The sequence below is a fragment of the Pelecanus crispus genome, chromosome 5 (genome assembly GCF_030463565.1).
Source record: "Pelecanus crispus isolate bPelCri1 chromosome 5, bPelCri1.pri, whole genome shotgun sequence".
In the NCBI taxonomy this organism is placed as follows: Eukaryota; Metazoa; Chordata; class Aves; order Pelecaniformes; family Pelecanidae; genus Pelecanus; species Pelecanus crispus.
The window spans coordinates 23,950,221-23,977,183 of record NC_134647.1 but is presented as its reverse complement, the minus strand read 5'-3'; the positions used below and the strand labels follow the sequence as shown (position 1 = coordinate 23,977,183).

The following is a 26,963-nucleotide window of genomic DNA, read 5'->3' as shown; positions in this document are numbered from 1 at the left end:
AAAGATGACCACTTACAAGCACACATAACCAATATATATGGTTACAGATGTACTTGCTGTATGTTAATAAGGAAGAAAAATAACTTAAAATTGTGTGTAATGTATTGTATCTTTATTAGGTTAATGACTTTGTCAGAGACAAATTTACTAAGAAAGATGGTTCCATTCCACTCCCCGCAGAGGTCCTTGCTGGAGGCTGTGTAAGTATCTGTCCTGTATTCCTAGGAAAAATTGATTCTCAGTCGCGTGCAATATAGTTGGAATGACAGTTAATGGGTGTGCTTTGTCAATTTGAACAGAACTGTTCTTTTTTTCTCCCAGTCACAAGAACTAAAAGTAGTACTTTTTCTGTTTGGAAAGCTTTGCATGCTTCTGAGTTGAGTTCCCTTGGAATTACGTGCTTGAACAGCTTCTTTTGGCCCAGTTTCTAACTTTCAGTTTCAGCAGTGGTTTTATTCACAAAAGGCTAAAGAGAGGGTCCCTTTTCTCCCTCTCCATACTTTTGCTTGGGTTGGCATTCACGGTTAGTTTGGAAAGATACAGGTAGTCCTTGAGAAGTGATTATAGAGACCATGTTTGAGTTTCCTTCGGTGGGGAGGCGGGGAGCTAGAACAGTTTAAAAAAATCTATTTTTTTCTGAAGATTTTAAGAAGGAAAAGAAATACACTCTTCAACTGGCTATATGTAAAATTTTTCTCTTTGTGAAAATGTGGAAAAACTGAACAGTGTAGTCTTTCAGATAACAGGTATGAGTGAATTTTCTGTTTAAATGACTTTGTATAAAATGTAGCTACATTACTCCAGACGCTAACTACATCCATCATCTAAATACAGTTCAAAAACAAGTTGTGTTTTTGTTGAGACTGAGGGCTGTAATTCAGTGGATCTCTTAGCAATCTGTGAGTGGTTTGAACTAATATTGATGATAGATTTTTTTTTTTTGTTTTGCACATTGGCTAATTTCATTTGTGGGATTCCCCAACAGTTGTTAACCCTGTAAAATGTTTAAGGCTTCAGTTAGGTTTCTTTTGTAGTGGAGAACACTAATAACTTCCAGTTGAGTAGGCTGACAGGCTGGTATAAAACCTCCTCAGCTTACAACAAAACCTGGGGCAGAAAGGTTGTTGACCTCTGCAAACTTTTAATTCAAAGAAGCAGCCCTGAAGGGAGGCTGCTTATAGTTCTGCCTGATTTAATTTGGCAGCCTGGTACATGCTTGAGTCTTCACCTGTCAGTGTACAAAGTTTATTTTCTGAGAAATGTGAGAAAGCAGCTGTGATGTATAGCTAGCAAAAGACTAACCTTTCTCTGGAAAGCTCAATAACACAGAAAGCACATACAGGTCATTTATAACAGAAGTGAATTTAATTCATTAGTGTTTTTCTCTGTGTTGTGGTTAAATTTGTAATTAAAATCAGACATCTGATAATCAGTTTCATTATTTTACATTCTTTTGTACTGAAATGTATAATATTAAATTCAACCTACATTAGAGGCTTTTCCACTCCCTGGTAGGCACTCCTTTGTCAAAACAACTTCATTGTCTTACTGTAGCGAACATGCAAAAATTGGGGAGAAATCTGAGTTTGAGGTAAGCTTTCAGAAATTTGGATGTTTCTGTGAAGCTGAGCAGATTTATAATCTGTCCAAACACAACCCTTTCTTCTAGCTGACTGTCTTAGCTGATATTCTCATCTCCTTTTTCAAGATAATACTTATCTCACTCAATCTGGGAGAATTTTAAATGAAGTTGGCCTTTGTAGGAGAGGAGTTTGCCACAGTTTAGCAGCCTCAGGGATATTCATTTCTTTGTAGCCTCCTCTGGATCATCTGATATCGTACCACTTGATGACTTTTCTGTCTGTACCACTGCTTAGTTCCATTTTAGCAATTTCACTTCTTCCTAAATACCAGAATCTTTATCAGTGAGCCTGTAAAGTTTATTGTAAAAGTCTGAAAGTATCAGTTGACTAAAGCAGTAGCAAGTTGATATGTTTCTCATATGTTGTCTTTCTCATCCTCAGTCCTTTTCATCCTCATTGTGACAGCTCTTTTCTATGTTGACTTGCTTGGAAATAGTGTTGATCTTTGTCCTTCTGGTGTTCATTGTACACTGTTTTTCTACAAAATATTATGAGACATAACCAACAGTTACATCCAAGGAAATGCCACAAGTAAGCTTAGTCCGTTTCTATGTGCAGGGGCACGCAAGACTTTCTGTTTGGGTTGATGCTACCTTTCTTCTTTGTTTTTCCTTTATTCTATTCCTTCTCTCTCTGTTAGTACAAAATGATGGGTTACTATGGAACTGTTTGGGTTTTATATATGCCAAAATTATTTTTATACATATACATATGTATGTATATATATGTTCATGTATATACCTGGATTTGGGTAACTTGTTTTTTGTGGCTTTTCTTTATTTGACACTTAAATATTTTGCTAATAGTACACTATAAATATAGGCTAGATTCAAAACACACTTGTCACCTTGTTATAAGATCAGAAGAAACAGCATTATACCTGTATGTAGTTCTCAGAGATGTACTTATTACTATCTCTGACCATCACTTGCCCGTGTTTAGTGTTGAACCTTTTCCTGATTAACAGGAATAATGCACCTTTTCATAATTTCTGGTGTGGAACTGGTAGTGGATGAGCAAGATGAACAAGCCATATTTTCAGCCTTTTTATAGAGTTTACAGCAGAGGCCTTCCTGACCTTTGAAGGCCCACCCTCTTGCGAGCCATACAAAAGCATATTGTGCATGCCACAGTCCTCAACCAGGAACAAAAAAAATTCTTGTGAGGAAGTGGAGGCAGCTTGGGAAAGGCTCCAGGAGAGCTAACAAATTCTCCTCTCTGGATGGCAGTGCCGTATCAAAGCCTATGTATGGTGTTACAGTCTTCTAAGACCCACACATGAGGACAGGTGAAACCTTTGACATTAAGACAGTAGTGATTCAAGAGAGCCTGCGTAGGCTGTGTAGCTCTGGAGTGTCTGCAAGAAGTGCTGCACCATCCAGCAAAGGGGCTGTCCCCAGGCATGTGCCTCCTCCGGAAATGGTAACTCCAAAAGACTGGACCTCTTTGGCCAAAATCTTACTTCTGAGGCTCCAATTATTCTCAGCTCCTGTAAGCTTATGGAATAAACTCCTGTTCCCAGTAAGAGGAAATGTCTTCATTCTCGTAGCCGTTAAAAAAGACATCTGCCCACGCAGTGGCCTGTTTATATGGTCAGCTGCCTGTCTGTTGTTTTTCCTTCCTTACTGCAGGGCAGGGACCTCCCGCAGGCAGCCTGTGCCCTGTGCTCCTTGAAACCTACCTGCTAGCTGCTGGGCAATGTAAATGTCCAGTTTACATTACTTTAAATGCGAAGAGTAGGGTCTGGTCTGTCAGAGCCCAAATATTCCCAGCTGCTCCCAAGCTGTAGCTGTATTTGAAATCTGCAGAACAGCTACGTGGGGCAGCTCAGTTACAGCGGTCAGGTCATACCTGTCAATGAAAGGGCTCTGGTCCCTGATGGATGAAACTGATATCCCATCTTCCTACCTTCCCGAGAGTCGGCTGGTTTGTTAATCATCAACAGCACTATCTGCACTTACGCATGTTCAGAGCAAACAATTCCTTTCCCTACTGTTACTGTAATTAATTGAATTACATATCATTGTAATTCAGTGATTAGCCTGCATTTCTGCCTTTGGAGTTTTCAGCTACCATTCGCTTTGAGTTGCAGGGGGAGTGAGTGAGGCTTTGGCAATGCTTCCCTATATCCCGACAGCGGCTGGGGAAGCAGAGAGCACAGACCTGATATGGACAGTGCTTCTCAAAGGAACTTAGACGCATGACACATGTGAGTACGTCGTGAAGGGCAAGGTGCTGTAGGGCAACTGTTTGTCCTCGGTTGGGAAGCAATGTTGAAGCAGACATCTAATGCTATGTAAATGATTCGTAAGTACTGTTAACAGCAGACAAAGATGCTGTGATTTTAAGCTGTAATTCCTATGAGTTACAGGAAGAAATGGATTCTTCCCATCAATGCAACGTGCATAGTGCTTAGTATTTTGAATGGATGAATCCTGTTTCGTCTGAAAGACGTTTCCGATTGTGCTGCAGGGAGAAGGAGGATGTGGGGTGCCAGACAGAAAGGGTCTAAGAACCCTTCTTGGAGGTGTAGGCAATGCATCTGTTGATGATTAGAGGTTGGGGGGGGTGTGTGTTTGCACATACATACACATAGAGGCCCAAATTTACCACTGATTTAAAATCTTTTTTTGTATTTAAACCTTAAATCTAACATTTAGTCTAAATATTTTGGTATACTTGTAAAAATAATTTTCGTATGTGTTTATACATACATACATGCATACACACAAACGTGTTTATCAGGCAAATAGGAATGTGACAAATACTTCTTTTTGAAAAAATATTTAAAATGTTACTGCTTTTATTTAACAAACACAAAAATACAGAATTATAGCTGTCAGACTACTTTTCCTTAAAAATCTTGAAGATACTCTGCTTCTTTTAATATACTTTAAACAGATGAAGTTAGAAGCAGAATTAAACTTTACTGCTTTATCTTGATCTTTGTTGCAGACATTTGAAGTTAGGGAGAAATGTGTTGTTTAGTAACAGAGACAGTAAGCTTACTGTAGGTGCATGAACGACAGCTTTGCCTTGAGAAAGATTTGTAAGTTCTTTTGATGTTTTTAAACCAGACTGTTTTAAGTAGCATCTTATTTTAGCTGCTTGTATGGGACATAGTTGTGGTCCAGGATGTGGTAGTTTCAAAAAGGAAGGAAGGAAGGGCTTGAAATAGGCCTCTCCCCCTTTGTAGCATATGCCTCTCGGGTGGAATTGGAAAGGGCAAGAGGTCTCATGTTGCAGGGTCATTTGTGTATTTCCTTCAGCCTTTGGCATGTCATGGGGCGTTTGCTGTGGGATCTCAAACTACATCTTTTCTCTCATAACCTTTGCTGTCAGATTTAGTTCCTTTATTTGCTCCTTGTAGAGTTATTTTACATGACATTAAGGTTAAGTAGAAGCTTTTATTACTGGTATTTTTGATGTGTATGAATAACCTCCATTCAGAAACAAATTTGTCAACCTTTTTTAAAGTGTCTGTTGTAATTTATGTGTGAAGGGAGGTTTTTATTGGGGGGGAAATCTAGATTTAGTGCACCTTCTCCAAAAGAAATTCAAGGACTGCAATGTATACCTCTGTGTGTATATACATGAGCACGTGTATTTAACATACATAGCTGACGGCTGAAGTAAGATACTTTGAAAAGGAATGATGATGATTGCCACTGATTTGCACAGAAGCATGGAGATTTGTATTGCAACCCTCCACGCTGCCAGTTCATTTTTATTTGGAGATCCTTTGTGTCATTCTCCTCTGCACCCTCTTCTGGGGAGTGCTCTTTCTCTGCTCCCCAGGCAGCACTCTCCTCCGCCTCACACGTTCTTCATCAGATAGTTAGGCAACCATTTCCTTAAAAAGAAAAAACAAACAAACAAAAACCAGCCCTTGCATTCACTTTTAAAAAATACACAATGAAAAAGTGAGTTTTCTTGTGTTATGTTCTGTATTAAAGTCAACGCTTGTCTTACCTGTACTTGTGATATGTCTAAGGACCTAACTCATTCATGCAACTCCAGTGAATTCAGTGCCCCTCTTCTTCATGTGAATCAACTCGCTGCTGTGCAGAAAAGTTTGCCAAGCTCCAAGTGTAACTGTATGAAAAGTCAAGACTTGGACAGAAGTACATATTGCTAATAGGGAATATTTAACTGGGCACCTTGACAGTTACAGCTCTTTTTGAGAAAGCCGCCTGTTGAGAAGTTTGTCAACACTGTAAATACTCAATGTTCAAAGTGTTAATGTAATTAAAGAGCTTTTCAAATGGTTTTCTACTGATAACCTAAGCATATGTTAGGGTTTTCCTTATATTTTATTTTGCTCAATAACCCAATCATCAAGTCATATTCCAATATTAATATTGTCATAATATATAATTCTGTATTAACAATATACAATTTGTACCATTCTACATATAATTAGTATTGCTACCAAATTATTAAAATGTATTGTGTTTAAAGTCTTCTCTTTTCATTTCTGTATCAGAAGAGGGCTGTTGCTGATTTTAACAGAAAGGTAGGCAGTTGTGCACCTAGGAGAGGAGAATGTTAATTGCAGGAAGATTGAATTCAGGGTAGAAAATAGAAATGTTTATGAATTGGCCTATTTGTGTTTCTGTGGTGGGTGTTAGGCAAATAGGAAGAGTTATTTTGGCTGCTCTGCAGGATGTGCTAATTTATAACATTAAAAATAAAAAATGGATTTTCACATATATATGTAAACAAAGAATGCATATTTAATAGGCAGGTAGCAGGTAATTGTCTAGAAGGAGTGACTTTCTAGCTTAGTGTCTAAATTTAAAGTTATTTGAATTTTTTGTGTGGTGCATTGTATTATGTAGTAAGAGCATTCTGCTTAATGTTTTATCTACCAAAATTATTTTTTAAAAGGATGTAGGAAAATGATGAACATTTGAAATTGGTTTTCTGTTTAATGCAATATGAATAAAAAAAATGGTTATTGTTTAACAGAACTTGCCGGATAAGAATTTTGTAAATTTTAAGATTGGAACTTTGCCAGGCAGGACAGCCATTTCATCTTGCATGCATAGGTGTGTATGAACTGTGAAAGAAAAGATGAGGTGAGAAGTAAAGAGAGTCTGAAGAATGGCTTTGGACATGAGTGGTGTCAGGTAACTGAGTAAACACAATGCATCAAGTCCAAGGAACAGAAGATGGGATCAGTTTGGCTGGTCTGGGAGTGCCAGTGATCTTCCCCACGGTTGCAATAAATGTCCACAAAAATGTAGGCTTTGATTTTCTTTCAGAGGGGTGAAGAAGTGAGAGAATAAAATGAAGATTAACAACCTAGACTGATTATTTGAGTGGAAAGTGTTAAAGACAGTAACTGCTACAGTGGAGATAATTAATCAAAAGCAGGGGTTGATCTCCTACTGTTTGGGTCAAGGTGCTTTAGTAAAGCCATAACAATGATGATTGTAAATGTCAATATTGAGTGAAGTAATAAACAGGGCTTACGATAAAGGATGGCAGTGTGCTCGGTAAAGGTTCAGTGAAGTATCGGGTGCTTGGTCAGTGAAGATTCTGACGCTTCATGCCCCATATCCCATAGATACTACCTGAGTGCTTGGTTGCTCTTAGTAAGAGCTGTTGAGGTTTGCAATGCTCTTTTGTCTCAAGTCTAGAATAATTCAAGTTACCAACTTCTAAGACATGCTTCAGGGCTAATCTCAAGTTTATTCTGCCTGCTGCTGGAGAGAGGAAGATTGTGCTATAGGCAGAAAGGATTAGTGTTCGTTAGTTCTGAATCAATTAGCAAAGAACACCATGCATGCTCTCCAGGAGATGTTGTAGCAGACGATTGATTTTCCTTCACACATGCACACACCCCCAGCATCACAAAGAGAGTTTATTTCCTGGGCAGTTTAGAAGTGGGAGAAAGCTGTAATTGCAGATGTTCTGCATCTTTTTCCTTCACTAAGATTTGATGGGTTGGAGAAATAGATCAGGATTAAGAGGAGCTTTTAGATTATGGAAGAAATGCTTTTTAAAGTTGGCTGTATTCAAGTGGTTATATCCCATAAATTTTAAGGCAGTGATTTTAATTTTTAAATGAAAAAAGGTGGCTTAGGAAGAGGGAAAAAGAAAGCTTAGTAAAATTTAGCTGTTTTGTGATGAACCACACGCTTCTCCAGAAGTGAATGGTAGTACCTACAGCAAACCAGGGAGAAATCTGAACATGTCATTTTAAATAGGTTTGCATGCTTCTGAAACTGAACTGTCAGATTAAATCTCTCTCAAATCTGAAACAGTTCTTTGCAAGTCTTTGGCTAAAGTGCAGAATCCGAAGCAGCTCTGCAACACTGTTGCTGGGAAGTATCCAAGATAGTCCTTCAGCACTGCTAACAGAATATTTCCTGCATGTCAAATCTGTCATGCTCAGCTCAGAGAAAGATATGGCTCCTGTTTCTATCTAGTATCATATTTTGAAATGTTATGCTTCCTATTTAAATTCTATATTTTGTTTCCACTTAGGACAATTAAAGGCTGCTAAACAAAACTCCAAACACCTTTCCTAATAATTTAAAATGACACCATTAAATGCAAATTTACCTTTTAAACAGCATCACCACTAAATGCAAATAACATGTCTACACACCGGTGATGGATTATTATTGAATAAACATAAGGTCTTCTTTATATGTGTTTGATGCTCTAGTAGCACAAGTCTAATGATTAGTTTAGTTTAGTATTTCGTGTCGCATCTGATAGACTTTTAAACAGAGCCACAATTTCAAGAGAGTGATGTCAAGGAGAAGAGCGGAGACAAACTGAATTAATCCACCTCTGTGGACTGTAAGCACACAAATGTAAAAAATTATTTTGTACAAACCCATGATTTCTGATTCGGGGCTTTTTACTTCCAGAGAGGTGCTTTATTAAATCTCTCTCATATATTTTTACATGCCAGTATCAGCCAATGGGGTGAGAAGTGAAGGCACCCAGCACCTTGCAAAAGTCAACCTGTCACCACATGCTCTAGTAATGCAATTTACTCTCTTTTTCTTTGGGTTTGCAGGCAGGAGCTTCCCAGGTCATCTTCACTAATCCACTGGAGATTGTAAAGATTCGGTTGCAGGTAGCAGGAGAAATTACTACAGGACCCAGAGTCAGCGCCCTCTCTGTTATAAAAGATTTAGGCCTTCTTGGTCTTTATAAGGTAAGTATTTCTGCTTTGAGTGGCTTTGTCGTTTTATGTTTTATGCTAAACTTTTACACTGTTGAAACAAAAACTGTTAAAACTAAAGCAACCTTTTGAATTTAAAACCAATCTCTTCCTGCAGGGCAGCCCCACAGTGGAAAACTGAAGAAAACCCACTTCTATATTAATGGCAGTGGGATACAAAAAAAATACTCCCCCATTCTATCCTTTGGGCTTTTATGGCAAGCTACAGGGAGTCCTGTGTTGCAGACCTGCTGGCTTCTGGCACCGATCATTTCATTTGGTGGGGTTTTGTGAAAAGTTTCTTTAGCTTTCCCTGTGTGTTTTTCTTATGTTTATTTTGAATCTCTTTTATCTCTATTGTTATGTTTGCAGCAGGATATTCTCTTTGTCTTAATAATTTGATGGCAGTGAAACAGTAGTGGAGTTTAGTAGGATTCAGATTTTTAAGAAGTTAAGTGGTGGGATTTGTCAATAATGAATTCCACTAAAAAAAAGGCCACACTGTACTGTACTTCAGCAGAATGCCAGTCAACAGATTCCTTCCCTGCAGGTACACTTACTACCATCATTACAGATCAGATGTAATGGAGCAGAAGCTATTAGTTTTCTTAAACAAGGAAGAGTATTTCTTCCTGTATCTTCTGCCAGTGCAAGGGGTAATACGTAAATTCAGCAGTTATATTAGCTGTGCACTTACAAAACATTGTTTTATGTGGTTTGTCCGTAGACCTGCAATAATACCATAAAAGCGTGCAAATTTACTTTTAGAGCTGAAGCTTTTGTTTTGAATTTGGTGGATCAGATTCATGACCATTATATTTCCTAAAGATCACAGGTGTTTTGGTACATGGTACAAAATTACCATTTCTGTTTGCAGTAATTAAACAATTGAGCTTACTAAAAATTCTGCTGTTCTTTAGAACTGCATTATTGTTTGTGAATAACAGTAAGAACTCATTTTAGAGCATAAAGTATCTGCATGAAAATCATCACAGGGACAAGTTTCTCCTTACCAGGTCTTCTGCTTAAGCCACGTAGGGTTTGTAATGTGTGCTGTCTGTTATTATAACTACTGGGTGAGCAGCCTCAGGTGGGTCCATTGTGTGCAGGCTGCTGGCTTGGAGTACGCTGGTTGGGTATGTAGGCCAGGAGCGGTGTTTTTGTAACATGCCAGCTTTCAGGGCATGCAAATGAGATTTTTGGAGATGTAAGTGCTTATTTGAGCTTTGTACAGAAGGAGTTATTTTACTTGGTAACAGACTGATGACTGAAGTTACTAAAAGAAGAACATTAGTTGTGTTTTATTACACATATTCCACTGTTTTTATAGCGTGCAAAGCTCTGTTAAGGGACTCTTTAATGCCAGGTTGTGGCCAGGAGCTACTCCTTGCAGTATTATCCATAGGCTGCTAGTTTTGTCTCCCTGTATCTTCCCTTGATGGAAGGACTCCCATTTTGCAAGTTTCCCTCTTTTTGCTAGCTTTCCTGTGCAGCTTCTTCAGTGAACCGGATGATCAGTGGAGGTCACTATGAGGTCTTACAGTCCTCACTGATATTTCAGTAATGCTTTTGTGTTTGGTGGAAATAACGGCACGCAAGGGCTTGTCTTGCTGCTTGTGGTTGTCGGTTGTCGTCAGCAAGACATAAGGACAGACCTTTGTCACTTTCTTCATCGCATTTGGATGCATCATATCTAAAAGGTATTTATCCTAGGTATTGATGTCAGGATTGATGTCACGTATTACTTACCGAAATTAGACATGAACCTTGAATCTTCCTCATTCTAGAAACTTACTTTAGATGTGCTTTATTCTTTTTTCAAGTTCAACTCTACATCTTCTGTTTCCTGAGACATTTTATTTTCTGTGTTATTTACCTGGTAGATCAGAAGAGTTGGTACTTCCTGGGCTCAAGCTGCTGGCTGGATATCAATTTTAACCCTATTTACAAAATTTATTTGTATTATGTCTGTTTTCTGTGTGACAGGGTGCCAAAGCATGTTTCCTCAGAGACATTCCCTTTTCTGCAATCTACTTTCCTGTTTATGCTCATAGTAAACTGATGCTTGCTGATGAAAATGGCCATGTGGGAGGGCTTAATCTCCTTATAGCTGGAGCCATTGCAGGTAATTTTGCAGAATCTTTTCTAGAAGTAATTTTTTTTTTCTTTTAGTGAGTAGTATTTAATATTCATTCAGTAGCCCCATATAAAGGAAGGGTACTGTACCATTGTATCTGATTTAATCTAAATTTGATCACTGTTATCCTTAGTGGGAGGCGATGTAATTTTGATGAGAGCTAATTACATTTGCATAATGTGGATAAACAGCGTAATGTAGCTCAGCAACTTGTAGTCAAATTTGATCTGTCTGTCTCAATGGGGTTTTACTTGTTACTGCGCTCTCAGAGTTGAAGGCTAATTTGAATCTTTGATGAACATAAAATGAGATATCATAAGAGCTAAGAAGAAAATGACTTATCTAGTTTTGGATTCCTGAATAACTGAGAAGAAACTTAGTTTAAATGTAATTGCTAAAAATAGGGCATTAGTTTGTAAAGAAGCTGAAGTTAAAGTATCATACTCTGAAATTTACAGTATTTTAAGGCTTCTAAAAATCTTTAGTATAAAGAGAACAGGCAGCTATGATAAAAAAGTTGGTTTTACTAAATGGCAAGTGGTATAAAAATACTAGATGTGGTATAAAAATACTGGATGTGGGAACTGTAGTGGTGGATACTTAAAAATGTGGATACGGACGGCCAGATTCTGCACTGCCGAGGATTAGATCACTAGGATGAAAACCAAGTTATCTGCAGCCTCTCAGTCGTGAACGATTCAGTGCTGGAATCTGTGCAGTTTAGAAACATCATTGGGCTGAACAGACCTTTTGTTACTTGTTACAGTCGTAAGGAATCATTATATATATATATATCAGTCATGAGCTGTCTGTGTGCAAAGAGCAGTTTCCCGTATTGGCCTCGATACAGAGCTTGGCTGCACCTGCTCTGTGCCGGTTGGTATGTTCCTCGTGCCAGAGGGGAAGGGGGAGACCAGCTAGGAAACTAGTGCCAGATTTGTAGCCCTGTTTATTCTCAAGTAATGCAGAGCTGCCAGAAATGGAAAATTATTGAGCGTACTGTACTCATAGAAGCACATATAAATATTATTATTTAACTTGTCTCTCATATAAAGACTCACTGTTTTTTAGATTGCAAACTTCATAGCTTTCTCTTTATTTATTTGATCAGTGTTTCTGGGTCGCTCATACTAAGTGATGAACCCTATTAAAAATGTGTGTAAATCTTGTAGGCCTAGTTTTATATCGTGTACAGGAATCTACCTTTCTGAATTGCAAATTTCAAATTCCCAATTGCTCGATCTGTTCCTGTTATGTATGCACTGCAGGGAAGAACACAGTCTGAACATATCTGCATCTGGTTGCTATTAGTGTATGCTTGTAGGCTTAACTACGCTGCTTCTGTTTTCCTTTAAAACTGCCTGAATTGATGGGCAACACTTTTGAGTTTATGATCGCCTATGCAAATCAGTGACTTGTTAAACTTTGAATTCAATGTTAACCAATAGTAGAAGTTCAACAGAAGTCAAAATCAATTTCAAAATTCTAAGTCAGAAGATAGGTCCTCTTTTTAAGAGGTTGAAATCTTTACAGTAATCAGAAGTATTCAGAAATATCTCATATAACACAGTTATATACTGTGGAGTACATTTCTGAAAACTTTCTCCTTTCCTTTGACTAGAAAGCTGAGAGTGGTGCCTTGGAAGTGGAGATTTGTTCTTCCATCACTGCTGGCTAATAGCATGCTGTTGGTACTAAGCAGACTTGTAAAACACCTTCATTGTCCTCAGTCTTTTTATCGCTTGCCTATTGAAGTAAGCAGCATCTATTCTCCTACAGAACAGTCCAAACAGCAGTACAGACGTATTTCTGTAGAACAGGTGCTTTAGGTAGTAGTTTTCTTATTAACACCTTTAACAAATGGATGCGTAGGATTCAAGTTCCCAAATCAATCATCTATGAAATTTGCAAAATATGTCATAGACTATTAGCAAACACAGTAAGAGTGCACAACTCATTTTTGTCATGGATATCTCTTATTACATACATAGCATATGTGTGAATTTTAAAATGCCTCTTTTATCTATTTGAAACTACTGTTAGTGACAGACCACTAGAAGATGCTGAGAAATGCTGTTCATAGTTTATTTTCTTCACTCTCAGTTATAGCCTTTAAATTTAGAAGAAATTCAAAAGGATTATACGAAGAACAATAGTTCATATTAGCATCAAGTGTAAGAACTTGCATTTTTAGTAATGTCTACTTCTTGCAAAAAATACTAAAGTTTGCAGTTGTATTTTTCAGTTAGAAGCATTTCATCTTTTACAAGATTCTTTGTGCAAATTAAATGTGGTTTTCTTCTAAAAGGTGTGCCTGCTGCTTCGTTGGTAACCCCTGCTGATGTCATCAAGACAAGACTGCAAGTGGCAGCTCGCGCTGGTCAGACAACATACAGTGGAGTTATTGACTGCTTTGGAAAGATTCTAAGGGAAGAAGGCCCTTCGGCTTTTTGGAAGGGAGCTGGAGGTGAGAAATGCACTCAATATTAAGGCTGCAAGTTAGCGCTTGCTTTATTAAGCGGTATTTTTTAAATTTTTTTTTATATATATATTATAGCAATATTTACAAGGTCTGATTCTGAAAAACAACATTTTGTTAAAAACAGTTAGCTTCTCTCCTGAGAAACTTTTCTTTGTTTGATACTATGATTTTTAATATTTAACAGCTCGTGTGTTCAGATCTTCACCCCAGTTTGGTGTTACTTTGGTCACTTACGAACTTCTGCAGAGATGGTTTTATGTCGATTTTGGAGGCCTGTAAGTCAAATACTTGCTTTTTAGCTTGCACAAAAAGCCTGCCAAGATTAAAAAAAAAACCACTTTGCTTTTTTTTCATGCATGGGACCACTTAAACTTGGTGGCTTTAAGCACCTGTACTTAAAATTACAGTATGCAAAAAAATCCCCCCATCCTTGTATAATTGAGAGAAACCTGCATGCTACTTCTAAAGAGATGAGGAGATAAAGAACCATTTAGTATTTATTTTAATACACTACATAAAATTTGTATGTCCATTGTAGCAAGATATTTTGTCCATTTTTCCTGTGTCACTGGAAGTCAAAAGAATTTACAAAGCTATCAGTAAAAAAGTTACTTCAGTCTTGGCCTTGATTTCCCATTAAGTAGTGGTCTGAACTCACAACTTTAATTGACCATAGAAGTGAATGAATTAAGGTCAGCTTTAACAGTCTTCCATACTCAGACAAAAGCCTTAAGTATTTAATCTAGATTTTGTAAAGTTATTCAGGATTAAGAAAACACTTTATTTAAAAGAAAGGCTTTTTTTCTTTCTTCAAACAGCAAACCTTCTGGATCAGAACCTACCCCAAAAACTCGGATTTCGGATCTTCCTCCTGTTAACCCTGAGCACATTGGTGGATACAGACTTGCTACAGCTACATTTGCTGGTATAGAAAATAAATTTGGTTTATATCTTCCAAAGTTTCGATCTGGCATCGCCTCAGCTCAACCAAAAAAACTAGCAGCTGAATCCTGAAAAGATGTTTCAGCCTAACAAAGTGATGCAGTGGAGAAAGTTCACAAGAGTAGTACTGTATTTTTTCCAGTCAGCTGCATGTTGTTGAGCTGAACTGAGCTTGCATATCTAATTACTCCTTTCTGATTATTAATATATACCTGCATTTATTTGTTTATTTGCACACAAGGAACTGACTGAAGCTGTGGTTCTATGCCTTGTTTTAACCAGCGGCATGAATCTGTAGCCTAGACTTTGCCTTGCACAGCTCGCATTTAATGTTACTGTACATATTGTACATCTTTGTACAGAGACATCATGGCATCTATACACGTACATTTATATAATGGGTATTGCAGTTCAAAATAGTTTGAAATGTACAGAATGTTTTGAAGGCATTTTGTTAACAATCATGTGACAATAAAACATTTAAAAACACTTAAGTCGCTTCACTTCTTTGTGTTTATAGAAAAGTGGTCCGGTGTGATTCCCACCCCCCCACCCCCCCCAATTAAATTTTGATCTGTGATCTGTAAAGATTAGATGCACCCATTTAATGAATGTACAGTACAGGACATACCCTCTGAAGGAAGGCATTTCACTGCTAGTTGCAGCAAAGGTATTAAAATGCAATGTGCTGGCTTGTAAGTGTAAAAGAACACACTATTTTGTTTTGCAGAGCTACTTTGTAACAAGGAATTCCCTTGAAATACATGGTAATACTAAATGTGTAATAAATCTTACCTCTATGGTAGCATATTTAAAAAACAATGAGATGTTTGCCAGTTATTAGCAGACTCAAAAAATGTTTACAGGATTTATAACTCGAGTGCTTTATTCCCAGAATGGAAACCTTTTTATAACAAAAATTGAAGCATTCTCTTTATTTTTAGATTGTTTTACCATTGAAAGATTAGGTTATTCTGGAAAAAAGACTTACTTTTATATTCTTTTTATATGCAAAATTGAGTTTTTAGACTTCCAGTTGAGTGGAATGCTAAGTAAAAGGACAGGAGAAGGGAAAAGCTTGAACTATTTCTGGCTTAATGTCTGCCACAAGTCTGTCTGGTGTAATTTTTACATGCAAAAATGTCAGAGGAAATAGGGGAGTCGAGGTTTCTAGAGTCCTAGAGGAAAGGTAGTTATACTACCCGTACAGCCAGAGAAGAGATGGCTGGGTTTCCAGCCTTGCTAACTGAAGTACGACACCCTCCAATTTTTAGTTTTACATGTTTCTTTCAGGGTTAAACATCCTGGAGTACAGCGTATCCCAGCATTATGAACTGATCTGAGGTTCTGTTATTTTCTTGCTCAGGTGAAAGCAGGCCAATATGAAAAGTTTTAGTCAGCTTATGAAGAAATGGCTTCTTAAAAACTGAATACTACAAACACAGATAAGCCCTCCTTCAGTTCTAGCCTCTAGCAAGATGCAAAATCTTTTGGTGCTGAACAGTATTTAGTGAGCTAGAGCTTACGATACATTGAACTTGGGAGTTTGATCACTGTTCTGCAACATGCATATATATAACCCCTTTAGAAGGCTTCCTGTCTATTTGTTCTTTTCTGTTTAAAGAATTACCTGTTCTGTGCAGTTTACTAGCGATAGGCTTCCCAGGAACTCTCTCCCATATCTATGTATTTTGTTCTGCACTTTTCTAAATAGATACAAAAATGGTAGGTACCCACCAGCATTTAATCTTAGTCACAGCTTGTTGACTGACTTGATCAAGGCCTTAGGAGACTTCACAATGCAAGTTAGCATTTGTATTTCTTACAGCTCCAAAACTGGACAGTGTGGCTCCCAGGATGGTCATTTACAGTATCTAGCATCACTGTTGGTCTCTTAACAGTGCAGTATGGGTTTTACAACATTTTTAACCTGTACTCAACTATTTTGTGAGGGAGGAACACAAGCAGGAATGAATACAGAATAGTTTTGTTGAAAATTATTAAAAGATTGAAATTATGTAAAACTAATGCCATACGACCTATATGTTTATGCCACAATCCACTGAAAGAAAGCCTTGTATTTTCAGAAATCCAGTAGATCAGTCTGAATGAAATGTATTATTAAATGAAATGGCATATTTTTTTGTCAGTAAAAAAAACAAAGACAAAACCAACCCCTCCCCGAAACAGCAAGACAACAGAATATTCTGCTCATTAAGAATTCTTGTGCCTAAAAGGTAAAAATCATCACATGATGTGCCTGTTCTTTACATAGTTTATGTGTTCCTCAACTGAACAGACAGCTGTTGTCTTAAGGTTGAGGAAAACATACAAGGCAACTGTCAAAGTGAACAGCATGACTTTCATTGGAAAGAGGGGGTAGCTTTTGACAAACCAGCACCAATGGAAACCTAAACACATTTCACTTTCAAACCCACTTAAAAAGAGAACCTCATGAAGACAGAACTGCTGTTACTGCTGCCTGTGTCTCTATGAGCTGCTCGTAGCAGAACCAAGAAGAAGAAATAGAAGGGAAAAAAAAACCCACCCAGACCCAACCCAAAACCACCCTAAAAAACACACTTAACACACAAACAATGAAGAAACAGTAAGAATACTTCTGGACATAAAGCTGATTAAGGAATATAAACCTATTTCCTACTTTTAAGCATATAAAACAACTCTTCTGACAAAATTATAAGCTTGTAGCACATTAAGAATACCAGAAACAAACCTAGAGCCCTAAGTTAAAGGCATCAATACTGTTTTAGTGCCTAATCAGTGCAAGTCAGAATATTTAATAAAAAACAAAAAAACCCCAAAACCCAACCACCAAAGAACAAACACCACCACCCCCCCAACCCAAAACCAGTCTTGATGGGAAACTTTATAATGTCCTATGAAAGATGTACTCAAAAAATTTAACATTTAACAGAAATTCCAACCATTCTGTTTCAAGCCACTGAGAGGTCTTCTTTCAATAAAAAATGTTAAAAAGCAATGAAAACATCTTTCTTTAATTTAAGACAGAAAAACAGTAGCAAGTCAGTAGCTAACAGAATGCAAATCATCACGCTATAGAAATTAAGTCAAAATCTAGTTCCTTATCCTTTGGAAAAGAAGAATTTAACAGTAGCCTTTTTCCTTTTGGCCGATTGCCATGGCAGGAAGTAGAGGTTGGGGGCAGAAAACAACTCTGTGATACGTGTAGTGCAACGAAAGCAGTGGCTCCCAGGAATTTTCTACTCTCAAACTACTGAAGGGACACAGATTAGGGGTCAGGGCAGCTGACAAGCGCTCATATATTTATTTATGAATCAGTCTCACCTTTTAATGCACCAATTCAAACAAAATAACTTGGTATTAAATATGTATTTCATTAATTCAGGTTCAATTATCAAATAAGTTTGTAACTACAGACAAATTTTTATTCACATATTACCCACTACTAGAGTCTGAGGCTTATCTATATATAAACTAAGAAACTTACTTGGAACATATGCATGCATATCCATGAGTAATTTGAAGAGTTCAAATTAAAGAATGCTTCAGAGATTTACTACCTAATGAAGGTTAGTCTGTGTAATATAGGAAGCTTAGTTCAGAAACAGAACTTTTACTTTTCAGAAATAGATGCTGTTACAAAGTGGAAATTCCAGAAGCCCAATAGCAAATGTATACCAGGTTAGTGTTTCAGCAAAAGAAGTTCCCTGCAAAGTCAGTTAACTGTATTAAAAGTTACACAAATCCAAGAATGTGCTTGTAATTGAGATATAAAAAGTGACAATGCAAGATCTGATTTTCAGTGATCTTAATACATTTTCAAAGTCCATAGTTGAATCCATATATTCCTCCCTTAAGCTATTATTTGAACCGACACATGCTTACACTTTTAAGATCTGCATCAAATCATTCACAAGCCTACCACTGCTGCCTATTTTTAAAGATCTACGATGGTATGCGGGTTGCAGCTTCCTCTTCTGCATCAGCTCTGTTAGCATTTATTTCTGCCAGTGTTCGACCAAATCGAGTCCACTCATCGCTGCGAGGAACGGCAATTTGCTGTTGACGAAGAGAACGTTTTTTAAACCTACTGATAAGTAAAAACTGAGCTCATTTTGAACAGCAGACTGGTTAAGTAATGTTCAGAAGAGGTTCTGAAAGAAAAGCTTACCTTTATTTAGCATAACTTTTAAAATAGTCTGAACATCAAAAGCTGTAACTAATAAAAGAAGCAGAATTTGAAAAATCCTGTATTTAAATATGTAACAATGCTATTACAAGCTTGCATGATACGTCTCCATCTGAGAGACGTCCTCCAAAGGGGAATACTAATGCCACGTCCTCGTCCAATCAATTAGTTACGTACTACTGCAGTACACGTACTTGCAATAGCAGCAGCTTCCCTGTAGGAACGAAGTAAAGACTGCTTCACTGCAAAAGTTTTTGTTTGGTACTTCTGAAGCTATGGCCAGAATTCACATGTGCCACAGTTACAAAGATGATAAAATCTTTACAAACAAAACCATTGATTCTTTCATCTTATTTCACCAGCCTTACAATAATGTTTTTACTTTTTGATTGGCTGCCAGATAGCATGCTAAAATTATGCTAGAATACCTGAAATAGACACAAAAAAGGAAACACTAATTTGAAATAAAAATTAAACCTTATTCCTCTGCTCACAGGGGAAAAAAGTTAAAAGCAAGTTGCTAAATAAAAGTCAAAGAAACTTGACTGTTTTGTAATGTACTTTGCACAATACATGTTATACATACCTCTCCCACGTCATATATAACTATTTGTCCCTCTGAATCACCTACAGCAATCTCTCTCCCGGAATGCGTCCATCTCACACGGTTCAGAGCAGGATTACCCTCTACAGTAATGCTTGCAGTTGGCACCTGTATCCATTTAAAACACATTGCTAAAACTGCTTGAAGATTCCATAAGCTATAGATTACAGAATACACCTAGTCCCTCAGTGTTATATCAAAAGAAGTGCGCAACATTTCAATGGAGGCAGAGTATGCAGATCTCAAAGGCTCTCAGCAGCCTTATGCTATCACCAGTGGCATGACCAAAACAACACATCATCTCTCCCTTGGCCAAAGTACAAACATCCTCTATCAAAAAGCACATCTGCACTCTTGTCGCGAGACAGGAGGCATAGACATGCATTCAGTCAGACAGCAAGGAGGAGGCCTGGGATCTCAAGAAAGATTATGACAGGGGCAGGGATGAAATCAGCTCTTTTGGCAGGTCAAATCCCGTCCGAAGGCTAGAACCGGGTAATTCCAATTTGAAGCCACAGGCTAGCATATGCTCCTACAGAACTGCTCTTTCTTCTATATGCAGGTTTAAGAAGGTGAAATTTAAGTGCTGAGTATCTGTCAGGTTATTCCTCTACACCTGCCTCCAACAAGCTTTAGTCTCGGAAAAGATTTATACTATAATTAAGTTTATAACTCACCCCAGAATACCCAAGCATTCAGTTCTCTAAGTTTAGAAACAAATTACAATTTCACTGCAATATTACTATGGCAATAGTAATATGGTGATAGGAACAATGCTGGTGTGTGGGTAACAGGTTTGTTCACACTGTTAAGCTATAGGCTGCCAAGGCCATATTGGCGGAGATCTATAATCACTTTCACAACATGGATCAGTGTTACACTGACAGATGTTTTGCACGCTTGTTACAGGTAAAACAATTTGATTACTGCTGTTATTTATTATGAGGAGCCATTTGAGTTACAGCCCCGTAATCAAAGAATTATACTATTACATAGAAACTACTGGAACTACATAATATTTAAGAACAACAACAAAAAAACAAACCATGGCTATGGTAAACTCCTGACATTTCCCCCCCACCCCCGAAGCATACAAACTTTTCCAGCTACATTTGAGTGTTAACCTGACTGCCTCACCTCAGTATCATTGTTGAGATTCCACAGGTCAAGCCTGCCCATCCCATCCACACAGGCAAACAAGGCAGGGTGAGTTGGAGACCACATCACATCATAAACATAATCTGAGTTGTCTTCAAAGGAGTAGAGAGGTTTGTTATTCTGAAAAAAGCAAGCATAACAATGCAATACCCAAACTCTGCATTTCAAAATTGCAAGGCCAATGGGTAAAGCAAAATACAGAACTTCTCAACAGCATTATCAGCGATAACTAAAATGTGATTTTGACTTACTTTAAAAAATGCAAAAAGCAGCCAGAAATTAATGCTATTAAAGGGATGCTTTCCAAAGCATGCAGCCTTTTTGCTGGCTGCTGCTATAAAACAATCAGTAGCAAGCCAATATAGTTTTGTTCATCAGCTGTACCCTCTTTGCAGGACTGCTGCTAGGAACCTAGACAGCGTCACACGATTTGACTTCAGTTTACTGAAGTTTCTTAAGTAGCTTACATTATAGCACCACCTTGTGTCAAGGACTATGAAGAAAACCACTGAACTATTTAAGTTACCTTAGTTGTCCAAAGCTTTACTGTCCAGTCAAAAGAAGAGGTGACAAAAAGATGCGAGAAGTCTACAGGTCCAACTGCTGCATGGCAGTTGATACCTGTGATTGGTCCCTGGTGTCCTTCAAACATCTCACTGATTCCAGCTTTGCTGTTTTAGAATATATAACCAAGGTTAATTTATGTGGAAACCATACATCTGCAGACAGAGGCAGCACTGAAATGCAATTTAAATATAGCCATAAGAAGATTTTGCTGCTTCGTATGGATGTTACCCCACTGCAAAAGGCTTCATCACAACAGGATCATAGAAGACCAGGCTTGAATATGGACCTTAACTTCAACATGTATTTTCTGCTAACCTTAAGTGTCAAAATATAACACAGGGAGAAGAGACTCATTCAGCAGGTACCAGTTCACACATTTAACTACATTGCTCTCCAAGCAATACCTAAAACTTCCATTCGTACAAAGAACAAAATCCAGTCCTCAGGAATGAGCATAAAACTCCCACTAACTTAAGAGAAGTTGCATGTACCTCATGGACAGAGAGTTCAGACATAAAACAGGAACAATATATCCCTAATAGTCTCCTTTCAGAAGCAATGAAAGAGAAGGGGGAAGAGATAGGAAGGATGTTACACAAAAGTAATACAATTTTGGGTATTTTGGAACCAAAAAGCTGTACGGCAAGGGTGATGCGTATTTGAGATGAAACCTGGACACTCAATTATATTTAAGAAAGCAATTGATAAGATACAGTCAGACAATTTCAAAATAGATTGAACAGCAGGAGAAAAGCTAGCCAATTTAAGATTTGTGCGTGATGTTACTGTACAATTATCTGTAGAACTGATGGGACATTTGGAATGTTCTGCTACAATTCAAACGAATAAAACAGCACTGACCTACGCTGCCCTCATCAATAGAAACAACTCCTAGTCACTGAAGGCAGCATAGTACCAATTCAATATTGCAACTTCATCGGTTTTTAATGAAGCTCTTACTCAGGAAAAGGTGCGCACTGGAATTCACATACAGCTATTTTGATCTCCTTCAAGACAAAGGAGTAAACATGCATTATGAATAATTTTAGGAGTGTAAAGCATGCAGAGACTCACCCTTTCACTATTTTTATTTCTTTCAAATAATTAAAATTTGTATTTACCTGCCATGACGGCATGCAGTGTACACTGAGCCTTCTTCACTGCCAACGACAAAGTTGTTGACATCTCCAATAGGGAAGGACATGCAAGTAACAGCCACAGCCTTGGACTGTTTGTGAACCAGCTCCATGCTATCCTGTAGTGCAAATATCAGCAACTTAGTATTTAAATTTTTTTTTTTTTAAGTAACATCTACAAAGTAATTTTTCAATAGTAGGTTTTTTTTAATATATTTTGCTTGTACAGAATTGGGCAGGAATAAGAAAGTTACTTCTTGTTAAAATTGTGTTCACCACTAACACAAGTGCAACAAAAATATGCAAAAGGATCAACAGACATTATTTGGTTCCATGAGTGGGGAAATATTTTATCAAATACTTATCAAGCTATCTAGGTATAAATCTGTGTGTTGGGAAAATATTCATTAATGCTTTTTAGATTCCTTAAGTTTTTACAATATATTCATCTGGAACAGATACTATATATATCCAAAGTTATCTTACCTGTGGCTGGGAAAGCATGTCCAGACTCCAAGAGCATATTTTCCCATCAGTTGAGATACTAATCAAATTATGAGCATTCTGGGTCCCAACAACATTTACACAGTACACTGGGTGCTAAGAAACGTAAAATACTATCAGAAAAAGGCATTTCCAAATAATAACCAATTCTGGTATAATTATATAGAGTAAAATACACAACTTCACCATTTAACAAAGCATAAAAGATCGATCACAGTATGGTACAACGAATACTCCCCTATACAACTGATACTTGTTTTTCTGACACTGATTTTTACGAATAGCCCAGTTCTTCAGTGATAGCATTGGCAAAATATGGACATAAACATTTAAGCATTATAAATCAAGTGCACTGGACAGAGTTTCCTAGAGGTTAAATACATCTCAACAGGGAACAGTCCTTGAAGATATTTCACCCCCTACCGTGTGAGCAGCAGCCGAAAGTGGAGTTCTCTGCACTGGGGTTCTCTTGTTGCTGCGATTATCCCATAGCACTATTTGGCCTGAGTACGTGCCACCAACCACCAGATTGGGATGAAATTTTGCAAATGTAGCTGACATCACTGCTGACTGAAAGGAAAAAACCCAAACAAAATACACAAAAAGCTATAATTCAATGACGCTATGTCTAAAACTAAAGAAAATGGGACCAAATACCAGCACAAGGTTCTTTGCCCAAATTTATTCTATACACTACTTCACTGTCCAATTACTTAAGGATTCATACATATACATTTGTATTCCCCTTAGCATAGTTTGTTAGCAAGGGAAGGCCCCGTAATGCACAAGATTTTAATGATGATTCCCACATTCGGTGGTCATTTTCTTAGAGAACATACAAATCTGTTTTGATACAATAAAGTTACTTTTGCAATCTGAGCTTTGACAGTAATCTGACAACATGAGATTAAATTTTGATTCAACTATGTAGTTTTTCAGAATTATGGCATTTTGAAAATAAAGGCTTGGTATAATGGAAGAGATTTGCGTGTTTTTATCTTTCAGAAAACTACTAGAAAACCTCCATCTGCCTTTTTCTTGATGCATATGTTTCTAGTTTTCATCCTAGCTCCATCTCCTCAGGCCATCTTCATTTTATTCAGTAAACTAAACCCTAGTAGTATACAATCCCACTCAATCCCCTTACATATAAACATTCTTTGTGGTTCAACCATTACACAAGAAATTTTTTTTGTTTTTAAATAAATTAAAATAAGAAAATGAGTTCTCAAACAAGACTGAATTCTGCATGATGTCAGAAATTCTGAAACAGAATAATGTTTCTAAACTGAAATCTCTAGCTATCAACATCTGTCTGCAAACACATATGGTTAAAGTGAATGCCAGCCCACTGAAATCATTATGTTGACAAGCGTAAGGAAGGTACTTGTCCAAGTCATCAACATAAAATCTTTAGCCTCCCGAGACAGAATCATACCTGGCAGTGAAAGACATACTCTGGGGTAGTTTTCTTGTACTTCATGTTCCATACAAGGGCCACCCCATCAGGCTCATGAGGTGCATCCTCATTGTTGTTGTAAGAGGCTACAAGTAATTCTGGGTACTGTAAAACGAGTGAAAAAGACTCCAAGTACACAAGATGACTAGCTAATGGTCCAGACAATCCTAGAATCTTTGTTTTCTTTCACCAAAATAGGGTTAAAACCCACCAAAAACCCAAAGGCACCTTACATTAAGTATAAATGAGAAATTGTTAGTTAAAACTGTATTTTAGCTCATAAAAGAGCATTAATATACAAATTAGAGTCTTGTTCTGTCTTCCATCATAACTTGCTTTTAAATATAAAACCCAGTACTTTTAAAGTGAGATACAGAGTAGTCCATAAACGAGAAACAAATATGCCAAAGTCTTTCTTCATAATACAAACATTTTGCTACTCTTCACAAAAGATTAACAGCTCTGTTTACTTTTTGCAAACTACGGAGCACACAAGGAACACATTTAGAAATACAGCCTGTATCAATTGTACTTACAGAAGGGTCAAGCACATAGAACTAAAAGAATTTACAGATAACTGCTTAATGTAAGCATTATTTTTTACCTGAGATGACCAGTCCAAACAACTGACAACACGATGCTTTGACCAACGTTCATCAAAAAACTGCCTATTTAAGGACAGTTTTGCTCCTGCTTGAATCTCTCTATAAAGGCAATTAGCAGATATTAATCTTAGATCACTTTTTCAATTACAAATATTGCACATTCACAGTAAAGTATTCAACATTCACATTACCCTTCTTTGTCTTCTAAGTCTCTTCCACTGTAGTCAAAGAAAATGTTGATTTGCTCAGAAAGGGCTCTTTCAACAATCCTTGTGGAGTGGTCAAAGAAACTTAAAAATTCTTCAGAATGCAAAATTTGTTGTTTTTCCTCTTCTGTAAGTTCATGAGGGGCAGCTGGAAAAGAATTATACATACGTTCTCTGGACTGCATACTTTCACCAATTCTTTCCAAGAAAGAAAAACAGAGTATTTATCATGATGTTAGCAAATTTGTTTCCTAACATCCATAGATTTTAAATACATTTTATATTTTGCTAGCTGATTGTTAATATGTAAATCAAATTAATTTCAACTTAATGGAGAGAAAAGTTAAAAATTTATTGATGCCTTTATTTACAGCATACTCAGAAGTCTTGAGGTGAACTGTACCTTCTTCCTCCTCCTCTTTTTTTAATGTTTTTTCTTCCTCAGGTTCAACTAATGGTTTTGGTGCAACCACATCATCTTCGTCTTCCTCATCTAAGGAGAAACATTATGGTGAGACTGTCAATGTTTTTAAAGAAGAACAGTAACATTTCATACAATTTCAAATAAGCTGATGTAAAATGGTATCATTTAGCTTAAAATGGTTACATTTGTAAAATGTAGTCCCCAGGATAACATTATCTCAAACCAAAAGATCACTGGAACACGGTCTACACCTGGATTTTAGTTGCACTAAATTATGTAGTTGTATAAACTGAAATAAGACACATAAGAAATTCTAAAGAATCCAAAGTAGAAATCTCTCTTACAAGCATTTATGATTCCACACAAAACCATGTGGTGGATGCATGTTCTGTATAACATACTGACACATTAATGCTGCAGAATAAAGAAAAATCAAATGTCTAAAATAGTCTACAGAGCAGCTGCTTACTTGTGATCTGAAACCATCAGAGTCTAATGGGTCTTCACATGGCATGAAGATGGCTTACATTAGCTTTCAGGTTGCTATTCTGAGAGGCAAATTTTGCTAAAGATAATAGCAGGGAAATTACATTTTTTCTGTCATTCTAAATGCAAGTCTCATTATCTGTATCATGTTTGGCAATGAGAACTTTACAGCAAAATGTGTTTTCCCTAATTGCAATGAATAACATAAAATGTTAATGTTCAGGAATACTGACAAGGTTTACAGCACTTTTTGCATTTCTACATTTTATTCTTTGAATACTGTAAACCAGAAAATAACTTTAAATTACTTAGTGTTGTGGAATATGCATTTCCTGGCTTTTCTTCATCCACTTTCTAGAATAAGCTACTGAAAAGACTATTTTTATTGGTTAAACAGCTATGTCATCTGTCTACAAGGGAACGGCAGCAGGAGCCTGCTGCGTGCTTCATCACAAGTAATGAGACAGTATTCAACAGGGACTAGGCTTGTTTGTTGCAGCCATCTCCCTGACCCATGTTCAAAGTTATCTAACAACAACAAAAAAAAAAGGTAAAAAAAAATCCACACGCACACACACACACACAAAAAAAGGGTGGTCAAGGGATGGGAACCAGCTGCCAAGCCATGGTCCCAGCAGCCAGGCCAGCTGACTAGATAGCAACAACCAGATGGTACTGCTAGGATTGTCTCTCTGCTATGAGGTGGCAATGGGATGGCACAACATTTTTCTGCCTGACTGCTTCCAATCATGTCTTTCCCCAATGGCAAGCCTGTGCAATTACCAGCACTCCAGGAGGTCTACAGACAAGCCTTTACCCTGCAAACAAAATACAGCTTGTAGGCCATACCAGCTGCCAAACCACACACATAGTGATGGGTTTAAAGAGGTCTGAAAATCTTTCTAACTCCATAGTATAAGCAATAAAAATATAACTGTACCTGCAGGAAAGAAGGCTTTAAATGACACTGTATAATGCACACAATAATACAAACTCCAACTTAATCAAAATGATAATGACGTATGCCAATCCTACATTACTTGAAATTGAGCGATTTTTACGTTCTGACAAGTTTACAGAACTAGGATAAATGGCATGAATGATTTCAATATATGCTCATACTTTTGAACCAAATGGTGAAGGTTAAAATCTTTCCTTTCAAGGGCCTCAATCAGCCACAAAGGAAAACAGTAATCACTGTCTTTTCAGCCAGCCCAACCGCATTTGTCAGC

At 37.3% G+C, this 26,963-nt stretch overlaps 2 protein-coding genes across 4 annotated transcripts in view; one reads left to right on the top strand and one right to left on the bottom strand.

The window, feature by feature from the left end:
- The window catches only part of SLC25A12 (solute carrier family 25 member 12), a 43,030-nt gene extending 28,568 nt beyond the window's left edge, over positions 1–14,462 (top strand). The window contains exons 11-16 of the mRNA XM_009486294.2: positions 120–200; positions 8,683–8,823; positions 10,816–10,954; positions 13,275–13,433; positions 13,633–13,723; positions 14,267–14,462. Of these exons, the coding sequence (XP_009484569.1) occupies positions 120–200; positions 8,683–8,823; positions 10,816–10,954; positions 13,275–13,433; positions 13,633–13,723; positions 14,267–14,462 (807 nt within the window). The remainder of the gene's footprint in view (positions 1–119; positions 201–8,682; positions 8,824–10,815; positions 10,955–13,274; positions 13,434–13,632; positions 13,724–14,266) is intronic.
- Positions 14,463–17,747: 3,285 nt separating this feature from the next.
- Positions 17,748–26,963, bottom strand: part of DYNC1I2 (dynein cytoplasmic 1 intermediate chain 2) — a 29,667-nt gene continuing 20,451 nt past the window's right edge. For all 3 annotated transcript variants that reach the window (XM_075711554.1, XM_075711555.1, XM_075711557.1), the window contains 11 exons: positions 25,225–25,314; positions 24,807–24,969; positions 24,615–24,714; positions 23,990–24,115; positions 22,975–23,121; positions 22,534–22,647; positions 22,033–22,166; positions 20,871–21,015; positions 20,324–20,464; positions 19,169–19,294; positions 17,748–18,452 (listed from right to left, as the gene is read on the bottom strand). In XM_075711554.1, the coding sequence (XP_075567669.1) occupies positions 18,339–18,452; positions 19,169–19,294; positions 20,324–20,464; positions 20,871–21,015; positions 22,033–22,166; positions 22,534–22,647; positions 22,975–23,121; positions 23,990–24,115; positions 24,615–24,714; positions 24,807–24,969; positions 25,225–25,314 (1,400 nt within the window). In that variant the 3' untranslated portion in view covers positions 17,748–18,338. The remainder of the gene's footprint in view (positions 18,453–19,168; positions 19,295–20,323; positions 20,465–20,870; positions 21,016–22,032; positions 22,167–22,533; positions 22,648–22,974; positions 23,122–23,989; positions 24,116–24,614; positions 24,715–24,806; positions 24,970–25,224; positions 25,315–26,963) is intronic.